General features: G+C 40.7%; 1 protein-coding gene across 4 annotated transcripts in view; it reads left to right on the top strand.

Moving 5' to 3' along the window:
• vti1a (vesicle transport through interaction with t-SNAREs 1A) overlaps window positions 1-15,292 on the top strand; it is a 159,044-nt gene that overhangs the window by 88,530 nt on the left and 55,222 nt on the right. For all 4 annotated transcript variants that reach the window (XM_058062704.1, XM_058062703.1, XM_058062702.1 and 1 more), the window contains one exon: window positions 13,534-13,604. In XM_058062704.1, the coding sequence (XP_057918687.1) occupies window positions 13,534-13,604 (71 nt within the window). The remainder of the gene's footprint in view (window positions 1-13,533; window positions 13,605-15,292) is intronic.

Here is a 15,292-nt window from a genome sequence, read left to right as displayed (position 1 = left end):
CACAAGTGTTGTGATCGGAATTTATTCTTATATCTTTAATCACATGTAATATATGTCGGAGTTATAGATAAGACTCAGCCAGGCTTTGAATGCTCAGTTTCAGAGAGTTTTTTTCGAACTCTGGCTCTTTATGATGTCACAGTGTGCCGGCACTGAGCACACACTAGGCTCCACCCCCTACTGAAAGAACAGCTTTGTTGTGTCGTGTTAGCGAGTAGCACTGGCTTCTTCCAGGACGTATTTGTTCAGGTTTGAGGGGCAGCTACATTGCCGAAAAAGTCAGGATCAGGCAGAAGTGGTTGGAGTGGACGATTCTGGGCCAGCAAGAAAAAAATATGGGTCTGTTTTGTGTTGGACTGCTTTGTCATGTTTTTTGTAAGTAGGCCAAATTCGGTGTAGCATTATAGAGTGTGCATACGGGGAGCTTGTGTGAAAATTACAAGCTCATCGATGTTTGGAGTTGCTGATCGGATTCCGCACTTGGCAAACGCGGGCCTTCGTTACCACACTTTGAGTCAGCGGTCTCCAACCTGTAGCTCATGTTCTCTGAGCCACTTTTCAATTAGCTGTGCAAAGGGTTTATTCATTTATTATCAATGTATTATTATTTATATCAATTATTTATATTATTTATATAAATTTCATTCATTTTCTACCGCTTTTCGCGGGGGGTGCTGGAGCCTATCCCAGCTGTCTTCGGGCGTAAGGCGGGGTACACCCTAGACTGGTCGCCAGCCAATCACAGGGCACATATAGACAAACAACCATTCACACTCACATTCATACCTATGGACAATTTGGAGTCGCTAATTAACCTAGCATGTTTTTGGAATGTGGGAGGAAACCGGAGTACCCGGAGAAAACCCACGCATGCACGGGGAGAACATGCAAACTCCACACAGAGATGCCCGAGGGTGGAATTGAACCCTGGTCTCCTAGCTGTGAGGTCTGTGCGCTAACCCCTAGACCACCGTGCCGCCCTTATATAAATTTATTATCATATTTATTATCATTTATTATCAACTCCTAAATCAACAAAATTACAAAGTGGGTTTCGGCAGTAGTCTGGAAGTCCTAGGGAATCACAGAGAAGTGGGCGTGGGTTGACAAAATTAAAACAGAGTAAATCCAGATTCTGGAAGCTCTAGAAAGCTTTCTGTGTAGCTGCTATATCGGGGGGGCCACAACTCCGTAAAATGTTGTGGCCCCCGTAAAATATAAAAATGTAACCGTAAAATGAGTATAATAGGTCCAACTATATGTGGTTTCTTAAGTTTTTATTATTTTGCCGTTTTATTATTATAATTATTATATTTATTTATTACTGATTGATTTTCTTTATTCTTGATTTGTTTATTTATTTTTCATTTTATTTTGTGCAGAAAAATAATTAAAAATAATAATAATTTAAAAAAATATATTTTTTTTTTGGAAAACCTGATGCGGCCCAGCCTTGCCTAGGCCCTAGCTCCAGAGTTTGAGACCCCTGTTTTAGAGCATACCTCAAATCCTTTTCCAGTTAACAAACAATGTCTGTAATTTTGCCTTGTTTCGGTTTATAGGATAAATTATCCAGCTAATGTATCGTTTTTCACGAAGTTATGATTTAGTGCTGTAAAATATGCGTGACTTTTTTGGGAACTTTTGGGAACTTTTGGGAACGCAAACAGCTTGACACGAACAATCACGTTTTTCGGAAGCTGTCGCCGCGTCGTTAGTTTGATGCTGTCTCTCGGAAGCTCTTTCATACGGACTTCACTCGTCTTTTAACTCGGGGGGGGGGGGGGAGAAGGTGGGTGTACGAATCCCAACAAGGCACATTTAACAAGCTATTTAATTCATTTAGCGGCGAGGGCCTGTAATCAGTAGTCATCGAGGTAAATACTCTGTGAGTACTCTGAAGGGGAAAAAAAAAAATTAAAAAAATAAATACGCAAGGAGGCTCCCAACAGGCCTTGTCAAAACATGCAAATGAGCTCGTTGCCACGTTCCCGTGTTGACAACCGTAATTAAGGTGTTCCAATTCGGGACATGTTAATAGAGAAGACTGCTGAAGACCTCCTCCCAGATCGTCGCTAATCATCAATCCTGAAAGCTAGCCTCCTGTGTGTGTGTGTTTTTCTAAGCCATCTCATTTTATTGGATAATGAACTGTTTTTCGAGTGTTAGATCTCCTTTCGCGAGCTCTCACAGAGTTTGAGAGGATGGGCAAGGGGGGGGGGGAGGAGTCGGCCCGGAGGTGTGGTGTTGTACAGATAATTAAAAGGCAGGGGAAATTTGTGTTTCGCTCTTTGATCTGCCCGTCAACTTTCTGATTAAAGACGCAAAAAGCTTTAATCAACACTAATGTGATGATTAGCGCTCCTAAACTGTTGAAAATCAAACTCGACGTCAAGTTTTTTTGGGGTTTTTTTTTGCAGCCCTCCCCGCTGCCGATAAATTCAGGGAAACTTTTTGCCTCAGTCATTTCCATCGATGCCTTGTCTTTTATTCAGTGCTATAAATCAAGTAAGTTACAATCGATTTTTATTATTTGAGTCTTGAGTCGTCTTCCTCTCCGGTAATCAAAAATTAAATAAAAGTATTCAAAATATTCATTCATTCATTTTCTACCGCTTATCATTACAAGGGTCGCTGGAGCCTATCCCAGCTGTCTTCGGCGGGGTACACTCTGGACTGGTCGCCAGCCAATCACAGGGCACATATAGACAAACAACCATTCACACTCACATTCATACCTATGGACAATTTGGAGTCGCTAATTAACCTAGCATGTTTTTGGAATGTGGGAGGAAACCGGAGTACCCGGAGAAAACCCACGCATGCAAATTAAATTAAATTAAATTACATTTGTACTTTTTTTAATTAAATTAAATTAAATTTGTATTTTTTTAAATTAAATTAAATAAAATTTGTATTTTTTTAATTACATTAAATTAAATTTGTATTTTTTTAATTAAATTAAATTAAATTTGTATTTTTTAAATTAAATTAAATTTGTATTTTTTTAATTAAATTAAATTAAATTTGTATTTTTTAATTAAATTAAATTAAATTTGTATTTTTTAATTAAATTAAATTAAATTTGTATTTTTTTAATTAAATTAAATTAAATTTGTATTTTTTAATTAAATTAAATTAAATTTGTATTTTTTTAAATTTAATTAAATTAAATTTGTATTTTATTATTCACTATCGCACACAATATAAAAAAAGTATGCGTTGTGGACATACCACTCCTGAGCCTTTAGGACAAAAAATTAAAAAAAAATTAAATAAAAAAAAACCCAAAACAAAAAAAACTTAAACTATATTAAGAAAGCAGGAAGTGAACAAATGTAACAGTTACTGATTATAAAAGTACCAGATGGAGGGGTAGGATTTAATAAGCTTTGCTTCTTCCTACTCCTTTTGGACATGTGGAACTGGGAACTGATTATGGGATGCATTCAATTGTAATCTGATGCATGTTCAAATGAAATATTATTATTACCATTAACATTAATTAGGGTGTTTTCCTGAATCACCACAAAATTTGTCTCACTCACTTTAAGAAGACCGTTAAGCAAAAAGCTTAAGCAAATGACAATTAGTGGCGCTACCAATACAGTTTTATTCTTTATTATTATTATTTTATGTCATTTTTGTTTAAAAAAAAAATGCTGTCCCTAAAATTTCAGAATTGATGAATAATTCACACACAAATGAGCTAATTCGGAGGTGACTTTTAATTTTATACTTCATACATTTTTTACCAATTGGGGCCAAGTTTAATCAACACATTAAAAAATCATTGTCTCAACACCGGGAAGTGGAATTAATAAGCTCACTGTATTGGACAGGACAGGAAGTACTTAGTACTTAGAACGGCTGTATTGGCCGACCAATCGCAACCCCGGCACCCCCCGAGTCCATTAGTTTTCATTTGGATGCTTCAGTAAGACCGCTTGATTAAGTCCAGGCAATTTGCTCGTAGCGGCGGCAGCCTTGCTTCTGCTCCCACCTCGCCGCCGCCGCCACCGGCAGGGGTTGTCGTTCAGGTTAATTTAATGGAGTTTGTTAGGCGTGTTTAACACAATGGCGGGCACGCCTGGGTGCATTGTGAGGAGTTTGTTTAGCATAGCTGCAGATTTACATATGAATGCGTTTTGACTTTGGTGATTGTGTTTATTGTAAATGTTGTGTAGAAGGTACACAATGTGGGGGGAAAAAAAATGCAGTTCTTGCCTCATCGGTTCCAATTGAATGAGACTAAGAGGGGGTTTGGTTCTCGGTTTTCAGTTCTCGTCACCTTGGCTCATTTTTGAAGAAATGCTTGTATTACCAGTTTTTCCCGACATCCCGGATTGGGTCATTTGTACCCATTAGACCCGCGTCTTATCATTCATAAGAGTCTTATGTCTTTCTGTGCACCAATTGTCCAATCAGGCATTTAAAGCAGTGGCGGAAATCTTTTTTTTTGCGCCTCGCTTCGGTCTGACGGACAGACAAACGATGTGGCGGGGGGAGCGGCGAAGAGGAGGAGGAGGAGGGGGGGGGGGTCGGGGAGGTTCAGGCGAGCCGAGACTTTTCCCGCGGAATGATGAATAGGCCAAGTTGAGTGTCTGACTAACGGAGATCTGTCTTAATCAGAAGTGATTTGTCAGAACAGGAGCCGTGCGGGGTCAGGGCTCCGGTGATGAATAAAACACACAGTCTGGTGAAGTGAAGAAAAGCCCCCCCCCACCCCCCGCCCCCCTAGAAATCCACCCTGACTGCCCTTCCACCGCTTATACGACAGGAAGGGCCCGACGTGAAGGCTAAGCCCGGGATAGACTTCGGGATCCGTTGCGTCTTACCTGGAATATTCAGTTTCTGGAGTAGGTCAGCCTCGACTAATCAGAAAGTTGACATCCAAAACCTCCTGGATAAATCGGAGAACCTTCAGGGTGGGTGTCATACTTGGTTTTTTCAGGGTGGAAAATGGATGGAAGGATCCGGGGACCGAATCTGGATATTAAAACCGTGCAGTCCACATCTTGCGATGTCCAGTGAAGGAAACCTATGATCTGTGGGACGTAAACCAATTAAAGTATGGACTCATGAGTCCTCCTCAGCGCCCATACCCGGAGGGGTACACTCCATCTGTCCTGTCCCACGTACAGTTCTACACTGATCCTGTCCTACCCACAAAGTCCACCAAGGTTTTTTCCCAAATCAAAAACATGGAACCCTGGTGTAACGAATGCAAAATCACTTACTCTTTGACGACTTCAGAGCTCGACTCTCACATAAAATGCCCGATTTTGAATTTTTGAATTTTTTGTTTTTTTTTTTTCATTTTTTTTCAACTTGCTTCTAATGCACTTTTCTGGTCAAAAAAACAAGGCGGCCCAGAAGCATCCAAAAATGGCATAAAATGCCATTGTTTGAGAGCGGTGATTTTTGACAAAAAAACGTAAAGGGTTAATGTCGTTTTTTTTCTTTTTTTTTCTTTTTTTTCAACTTACTTCGAATGCACTTTTCTGGTCAAAAAAACAAGGGGGTCCAGAAGCATCCAAAAATGGCATAAAATGCCATAGTTTGAGAGCGGTAATTTTTGACAAAAAACGTAAGGGGTTAGTATGTCATTTTTTTTCCCATTTTTTTCATTTTTTTCAACTTGCTTTTAATGCACTTTTCTGGTAAAAAAAAAAAAACAAGGGAAACCTCACACACACTCAACAGGGGCCACAGAAGCATCCACAAATGGCATAAAATGCCATTTTTTGAGAGCGGTGATTTTTTTTTACAAAAAAATGTATGTCTTTTTTTTTTCATTTTTTTCAACTTGCTTCTAAAGCACTTTTCTGCCAAAAATAAAAGTGGAAACCTCACACACACTCAACACGGGGCCCAGAAGCATCCAAAAATTGCATAAAATGCCATTGTTTGAGAGCGGTGATTTTTTTTTTTTTTTTTTTTTACAAAAAAACGTATGTCATTTTTTTTTTTTTTAAATTTCAACTTGCTTCTAATGCACTTTTCTGTCAAAAATAAAAGTGGAAACCTCACACATACTCAACAGGGGGCCCAGAAGCATCCAAAAATGGCATAAAATGCCATTATTTGTTAGCGGTGATTTTTTTTTTTTTTTTACAAAAATAGTATGTCATTTTTTTTCTTTTTTTTCAACTTGCTTCTAAAGCACTTTTCTATCAAAAATAAAAGTGGAGACCTCACACATACTCAACAGGGGCCCCAGAAGCATCCAAAAATTGCATAAAATGCCATTGTTTGAGAGCCGTGATTTTTTTTACAAAAAAACGTATGTCATTTTTTTTTTCATTTTTTTCAACTTGCTTCTAAACCACTTTTCTGGTCAAAAAACAGGGGGAACCTCATACACACTCGACAGGGGGCCCAGAAGCATCCAAAAATGGCATAAAATGCCATTATTTGAGAGCTGTGATTTTTTTTTTTTTTTTTTACAAAAAAACGTATGTCATTTTTTTTCATTTTTTTCAACTTGCTTCTAATGCACTTTTCTGGTCAAAAAACAGGGGGAACCTCATACACACTCGACAGGGGGCCCAGAAGCATCCAAAAATGGCATAAAATGCCATTGTTTCAGAGCGGTGATTTTTGACAAAAAATGTATGTCGTTTTTTTTCATTTTTTTCAACTTGCTTCTAATGCACTTTTCTGGTAAAAAAAAAAACAGTGGAAACCTCACACACACTCAACAGGGGCCCCAGAAGCATCCAAAAATGGCATAAAATGCCATTGTTTGAGAGCGGTGATTTTTGACCAAAAAAAAAAATCGTTTTTTTTTCGATAGATAGATCGACTTCCTTTATTGTCATTGCACAATAACACAGCAATGAAATTGCCAGATTTTGTTACATTCTGGCATAACGACAATAAAGACGTCTTGATGTTGATTTTTGATTCTTGCAATCGTTTAGCATCCGGAGACAGATTCTAGATCTTGAAACTGTGTAGCATCCATGGACCAAATCCAGATCCAGATCAGGGAACATTTTGGAAATCAACCATTCTCTGCCAGGAAAACTGGAGTACCCGGAAAATTACATGCAAAAGCCACATAAAATATGAGTGTTCAGAGAAGCCCAAGCCGGAATCCAACCTTTTTCCAATGAGTCAACACAGCTAACCACTCTGGTACCATACCGGTTTGATTCTCCAGAGTGGGGGTCCCGTCTTTACCACCTTCTCACGACTGCCCCTTAATGCAGCAACTCCTAACTAACTTGGACAAGAGTTTGTTGTTCCTACGGGTTCATCTTGCGTAACGCTTCCCGTGCGACCGAGCGGTTGGCACCTCTTTATTTTGGAGCTAAAGCCGAGCGCTTTAGCAAGACAGTAGCCTCATGGCCTGTGGGCACAACATCACAAATACATCCCAGTGTGGGTGCAACTTTGATGAAAGGTGATGAAAGTGTGTCACCAGGCAGTTGTAGAAGTTGTTACTCCCTAAAAAAAAAAAAGATGGGGCGGGAAAAAAAGGTTTTTTGGAAGTGTACAAAGACAAGGTAACTTTATGCACTTGGGGGGGGGGGGCGCCGCTCTTCGTGTCTGTTGAGTGAGAGAACAATGAAAAATGGTCGAAAAATTTATCCGGCCCCTGTTCCTCACACCTCCCTTAAATCTCCCGTGGGTGCGCCATAATCCATTGGTTGGATTGTGGGGTTTGTGTGTGGTAACCTTAAAAAAAAAAAAAGATGGCTACCGTTTAATGAAAAGGAGACTGTCAGGTCTTGTACCCTTTCAGCTCCTTGGGGGTGGGGGGCACAAAAAAATGTGACAGCCGAGGGTGAATCGCTCTTAGATGGTGTGTAAAATAAATATGTCCAATTAGATGTGTCCATGTAGTGGCAAACGTTCAGGGCTGTGGAACTTTCACGGGCAATTTATCCTCCAGCCATTTTTTTTTTTTTTTATGAAATACACTGGAATACAAAGGAAATACAGCCGGAATAGGTGCAGATTCTGGAAAATCTAAAAAAGCTTTCTTTGCGGGTTATTGTGTGTAACTGCTCTATAGGAGTCCACAACTCAATACATTCATTCATTCATTTTGTACCGCTTATCCTCACGGGGGTCGCGGGGGGTGCTGGAGCCTATCCCAGCCGTCTTCGGGTGAGAGGCCGGGTACACCCTGGACTGGTGGCCAGCCAATCACAGGGCACATATAGACAAACAACCATTCACACTCACATTCATACCTATGGACAATTTGGAGTCGCTAATTAACCTAGCATGTTTTTTTTGGAATGTGGGAGGAAACCGGAGTACCCGGAGAAAACCCACGCATGCACGGGGAGAACATGCAAACTCCACACAGAGATGGCCGAGGGTGGAATTGAACCCTGGTCTCCTAGCTGTGAGGTCTGCGCGTTAACCACTAGACCGCCGTGCCGCCCCCATTTTTATTTTTTTTAATGAAATACACTGGAATACAAAGGAAATACAGCTGGAATAGGTGCAGATTCTGGAAAATCTAAAAAGCTTTCTTTGCGGGTTATTGTGTGTAACTGCTCTATAGGAGTCCACAACTCAATACATTCATTCATTCATTCATTTTCTACCGCTTATCCTCACGAGGGTCGCGGGGGGTGCTGGAGCCCATCCCATTCAGGGTACACCCTGGACTGGTGGCCAGCCAATCACAGGGCACATATAGACAAACAACCATTCACACTCACATTCATACCTATGGACAATTTTGGAGTCGCTAATTAACCTAGCATGTTTTTTTTGGAATGTGGGAGGAAACCGGAGTACCCGGAGAAAACCCACAAAAACCACACAGAGATGGTCGAGAGTGGAATCGAACTCGGGTCTCCAAGCTGTGTGGCCCGCGCGCTAAGCGTTCATAACAGTTATGGAGGAAACCGGAGTACCCATAGAACATGCAAACTCCACACAGAGATGGCCGAGGGTGGAATTGAACCCTGGCCTCACTATCTGTGAGGTCAGCGCGCTAACCACTACACCACCGTGCCGCTACAACTCAATACAAAGACCCCAAAAAATTAGCATAATAGATCCGCTCATTTTGTGTAAATAAGACGCACTCAAACAATGAATTTTGTCGATTCGTACATTTTTTAATACCGCTTGACTTCGTTAGAAGATGACCTCAGTTGACCTTTCATACAAGAACCAGGGTCCAATCTGGACCGGTCACCAGTGACACATATACACCATCATTCATTCAGGACCATTTAAAGTCGACAACGAATTTTTCCGTTATAGTCGCGGAAAAAAACATGAATCAGTTAGCACGGGTACCAGTTCAGTAGATTTACAAGCGAAGGAAAAAAAAATAATAATTAATTCAGTCGTAATCTTGCATTCGCTCCTTCAGGTTTTTCCACACTAATTCTTTCCTACAGTTAGCTCGGAGCAAACCATTTTAAACAAGAGCTCTCTGGTGCTTGTGCGGCGCATAATGTAACGTAATAATAATGGGGCTTGTTAAATAGACCTTTGGGTACGGAGATATTTAACAAGCGAGTCAGAGCGAGGCCGCCGCGCAGGGGTTATTTAAATTGTTAATAGCTGTTTAAACCGGGAGAGAATATTTGACTTGCTAACGAGCAACAAGTTGGGGGCGATGGTATGTTCAATGTCTCATCTCCTGCGTTGTTTTAATGTGCCTTTTTTTTAAAAAATAATTTCTCTTTTTATATATCGAGATTAGTGTTTTGTTTTTGTTTTTACTTCAAATCATAAAGTTTTTAAGCAGACTACCGTGAACAACATTTACTTCAACCGAATGGAATTATGGACGCCTGCCAAAATAATGAGTAACTTGGCTTGAAACAACAATAAACTCCGGCACTTTGGCCCGGAGTAGCGTTATTTACACACTTAATAGCTTAAATACGAGGGAAGACGTAGCAGACATTTTAAAAGCTAGCATCAAAATGGACACTTTTAGATTTGGAGTTTCCGACCACTTGGTCGAGCGGAAAACATTCAGTAGAAACAACAACAACAACAAAAAAAAATACACAACATTTTTGCCAATTCCAGCATTCCCGTCCATCCATACACAAATCAAACCACGGGAATATCGCTTCACTTTTCTACACATAGCTAACTTTGCCAAAGGAATTCAGAATTTGGTGACAGAAGTTGAATCGCACTTGCTCTATTTTGAAGATTACCTTAACTGTTAAGGCTTAACACAATATGTATGACAGTACCCCCCCCTGCATTATTTGAGACCTCATTTTCTCCACATAGCAAACTTTTCCAATAATCTATGTACTTGGGTTGATGTGGTCTGATATTTAAAGTGCTCCTGAAAAAGGGACATGAGAATACTGATAGTATAACTAAAATAAATAAATAAAATTAGACAAATAATTCAATGAAAATTATTAGCATAAACAATAAAACATAAACATAAAAAATTGTTAACAAAAAATTTTTGTTAACTCAATGTGGTCCACGAGTCAAAATATTTGCCCAAACCTGCTTTAACACAATATGTATGACAGTACCCCCCTGCGTTATTTGAGACCTCCCTTTCTCCACATAGCAAACTTTTCCAATAATTTACATAGGGGTGATGTGGTCTGATGTTTAAAGTGGACTGCATGACTTAACAAAATTTGACAATTTTGTTAACTCAATACAGTCCACCTCTGCTTTAACACAATATGTTTGACAGTACCCCCCCTGCATTATTTGAGACCTCCTTTTCTCCACATAGGAAACTTTTCCGATAATCTACATAGGGGTGATGTGGTCTGATATTTAAAGTGCTCCTGGAAAATGGACATGAGAATGCTGATAGTATCCGCTGATAGTATTGAGACACGGAATACTTTCATAGATAAAATTAGACAAATAATTCCAGGAAAATTATAAGCATAAAATTGTTTGTGTGTGTGTTAAATATATGTTTTTGTTAAAATTTGACAATTTTGTTTACTCAATGTGGTCCACGAGTCAAAATATTTGCCCAAACCTGCTTTAACACAATATGTTTGACAGTACCCCCCTGCATTATTTGAGACCTCCTTTTCTCCACATAACTAACTTTTCCAATAATCTATGTACATGGGGGGGGGGGGGGGGGGTGGTTTTATGTTTAAAGTGCTCCTGAAAAAGGGACATGAGAATGCTGATAGTATTACACTTTCACAAATAAAATTAGAAAAATAATTCAATGAAAATTATTAGCATAAAATAGTGTGTATGTGTGTGTGTTAAATATATGTTTTTGTTAAAATTTGACAATTTTGTTAACTCAATGCGGTCCACGAGTCAAAATATTTCCACCCCTGCGGTAACACCATATGTTTGACAGTACCCCCCTGCATTATTTGAGACTTCCTTTTCTCCACATAACTAACTTTTCCAATAATTTACATAAGGGGGGGGGGGGGCGCTTGTCACAGTCATTTATTTAAGAGACACAACAGAGATGGATAGATGTGCTCGTGTCTTTTCAAAGAAGATTCCTTCTACAAGCCACCATTCCTCTCGTTTCCTTGTTCTACTCCAACGGGGACGGGGGGCGGGGGGAGGGGGGGGGGTAGGAGTGTTCTGCTATGGTTATTAATACCTGCGCTCAGTCTTTTTAATCTGCCCTATTTGTCACATGTGACTGTGTGACTGCGCTGTTTAATCTGGGTATCCTTCAATCTGTCTGCTTCCCAGATTAGAAATTAATGAAGGCAGGAAGCGACGCATTTGAGTCACTTACAGTGTCGGGAACTAAAAGGTTTGGGATGAATCGTTCATTTGACAGTGTCTTCTTTTTTTTTTTTTTTTTTTCTCCCCCATTTTTCCGTTATACTCGCTCTTGTTTAGCTGCCAGATGTAGGCCCATTTTTTTTTGGTTTTTTTTTTGCACTTGTACCCCCCCTCTTCCAACCCTCCCCGTACAGACGCTCAGCACGTGGGCCCTTTGGTGTGCGCGGCACCTGTGTAGTGTAATACAGTCAGCAACTGTGTTGTTTATTCTCTCAATTTGTTTGGTGCGCTTGAAAGCCTGTCTTTGATCCACGCAAAGATTGTTCACTTCCTCTCCGATTCATCCTCTTGCCTCCCATCATTTTTAAACGCTAGTAGCGCCGTAGCCGTGCGGTTATATTGATTATGCGGAAGTGGTGTTTTTTTATTTTTTTTTTGGTATATCCAACCCATGGGACAGGAGACTGACAGTGACCACTGACAAGCTTGTCAGGTGCCTTGTCGGCAATGTTTTCATAATTGCGTGTTAATGTGTTTCCACCTACGACTGATAAAAAATAGTAGAAGAAGAATAGCAGAAGGATGATGAATATTGCATTACCGTGCGAAGACCAGTACTGGGCGGGCTGGGCGGGATGGAAACTGGTGTTGCTTTTGCCTAAAATATCATAACGTCTCTTTTTGTCAACATTTTGAGTTCAAAATTTCAGGAGAAATTACTTTTCAATGCATTGTTTTTGAATTTTATTTTGAAAATACATGTTTTTCATGCTGCACGGTGGTCGAGTGGTTAGCGTGCAGACCTCACAGCTAGGAGATCTGAGTTCAATCCCACCCTCGGCCATCTCTGTCCGGGTACTCCGGTTTCCTCCCATGTTCCAAAAACATTCCAAATTGTCCATAGGTATGAATGTGAGTGTGAATGGTTGTTTGTCTATATGTGCCCTGTGATTGGCTGGCCACCAGTACTGGGTGGGCTGGGCGTGATGAAAACTGTGGTACTTTATGGCAATATTTTGAGTTCAAAATTTCAGGAACAATTACTTTTCAATGCATTGTTTTTTAATTTTATTTTGAAAATACATGTTTTTCATGCTGCACGGTGGATGAGTGGTTAGCATGCAGACCTCACAACTAGGGGATCTGAGTTCAATCCCACCCTCGGCCATCTGTGTCCGGGTACTCCGGTTTCCTCCCACATTCCAAAAACATGCTAGGTTAATTAGCGACTCCAAATTGTCCATAGGTATGAATGTGAGTGTGAATGGTTGTTTGTCTATATGTGCCCTGTGATTGGCTGGCCACCAGTCCAGGGTGTACCTGAAGACAGCTGGGATAGGCTCCAGCACGCCCCGCAACCCTCGTGAGGATGGTACAATATCGGTTTATTTGTATCTGTATCTGTACTTGGTGGCACGGCAGTGGAGTGGTTAGCGTGCAGACCTCACAGCTAGGAAACCAGGGTTCGATTCCACCCTCGGCTATCTCTGTGTGGAGACTGCATGTTCTCCCCCGTGCATGCGTGGGTTTTCTCCGGGTACTCCGGTTTCCTCCCACATTCCAAAAAACATGCTAGGTTAATTAGCGACTCCAAATTGTCCATAGGTATGAATGTGAGTGTGAATGGTTGTTTGTCTATATGTGGAGATACGTGGTTTTCATGGCATTATCTCCGTGCTAATATATAACGGAGCTGCCCAGTGCTGAAAATCCTTCAAAATTAATCTTCCAAGTGCTTCAATTTGACCTTGAAACCCTGAAATGAAATAAGGTCACATTGCAAAAAAAAAACCAAACAAACAAAAAAAAAACATCTGCTTGTTGTTGTTTCCACAGAACAAGTGGGCCAAGAGATCCTCTCCAACCTTCACACCGACCGTGAGAAGATCCAGAGAGCCAGGGAGAGGGTGAGTTGCCAGATGGACATGCGCTTACAAATGTTTTTTTTTTGGGGGGGGGTCATTCATTGCTCGCTGTGCCGCTTGCGAAGCAAACACAGCGTGTATGCATGCACACGACGGTGACATCCAGCGCCTCGGGTGCGCCTCGGGTGCGCCTCTATTTGTTTTACGTTTTGTAAAATTAGTCATCGATATTTCCCGACCATTTGAATGACTTTGATTAAACACACATGCAGTACTTTCCGTCTCCATGCCCCCCCCCGCCCCCCCTCCCTTCTTAAGAATAACCCGAATGAAGAGCCTTACCTTCTTCTTACAAGCAGGTAGGCAGAAACCAACCAAACACATGAGAGGGGTGCCCCACCCCTGGCGCCCCCCCACCCCCCACCCCCCTCCTCAAACGCTGAATGCTTAAAGATCACAACAAGGCAGTGGGCCTCGCTCAAGCCTTTTCAAAGGAAATCAAACATCTCCTTTCAAAATGGTGTCTACCGAGGCTACTTCCCTTTCTTTTGCTTTTTTTTTTTTTTTTTTTAACCCCTCTTTCGTGCTCTCGATCCTTTCTTCCCAAGAGTCTTCTTTGCTCGGCGCCGCCCCCCACCCCCCCACTGCACACACTCATACACCGTGCCTTTAAAGTCGAGTTGTGGGGGCAAAGTAGAAAGAATATAGAAAAATAAACACAATTAAAATGTTATTGGTAACAATTTCGTATTGAAACAAACACTTAAAATAAATTTTGAATCAATATAATAAGTTATAAATCTTAGAACTATTCTTATAAGAAAAAAGCACACACTCAGCAGGACGGTGGATTTGTGTTTTGCTTTTTGTGGTACAAAATAGAAGCCGACGTTTGTCTCAACTTAAGGGTGAAAGGAGCGAGCCTCCACCACCAGGACATCGGCCCCGTTCTGTCAGAATTCAGAAGGCAAGTCCGTAAGTTAAAAAAAAAAAGGAGATGGCAAAGTGGAAGATACAAAGCGAAAGTAAAAGATAGAAGTGAGATCGAACCCCACGACTGCATTTAATCCACTTGCTACTCAGTCAGTTCTAGTGCTGGTTTGGTAAAACCTCGGGTTTTTAAGTCTACAAAAGCATCTGCGGGCTCAAATTAGGCCTGGGGCACACGGTGAGTTGTTACAGCTGTGGCTGTAGGCAACCTCCTCCATGGAGTTATTCACTTTTTTCTTGTTAATATTCATTTGTTTTCTATACCGCTTATCCTCACAAGGGTGTCGGGCATGCTGGAGCCTATCCCAGCTGGCGGGGTACACCCTGGACTGGTGGCCAGCCAATCCCAGGGCACATATAGACAAACAACCATTCACACTCACATTATAAAGTAATAAAAATTTTAGTTAGAAAAAAGTAAATTAAAACTAAAGTAAAATCACAATTAGTTAGAGGTGAGCTCTATGACATCTTTCTTTTTGTTAATTTTTAAAAATAAAAAAAACGATAAACTAATACAAATTATTAATTGGAATAGAGTAATTACAAAATAATCAAAAAGCACGATTGGACCCAATATCCATCCATCCATTTTCTGTACCGCTTATCCTCACGAGGGTCGTGGGCATGCTGGAGCCTATCCCAGGCAGGGGTACACCCTGGACTGGTGGCCAGCCAATCACAGGTCACATATAGACAAACAACCATTCACACTCAAATTATGAAGTAATAAAAAATTT

The sequence above is a fragment of the Doryrhamphus excisus genome, chromosome 22, assembly GCF_030265055.1.
Source record: "Doryrhamphus excisus isolate RoL2022-K1 chromosome 22, RoL_Dexc_1.0, whole genome shotgun sequence".
Taxonomy (NCBI): domain Eukaryota; kingdom Metazoa; phylum Chordata; class Actinopteri; order Syngnathiformes; family Syngnathidae; genus Doryrhamphus; species Doryrhamphus excisus.
Note: the sequence above shows the minus strand (reverse complement) of the source record. Positions and strands in the feature narration are given on the sequence as shown.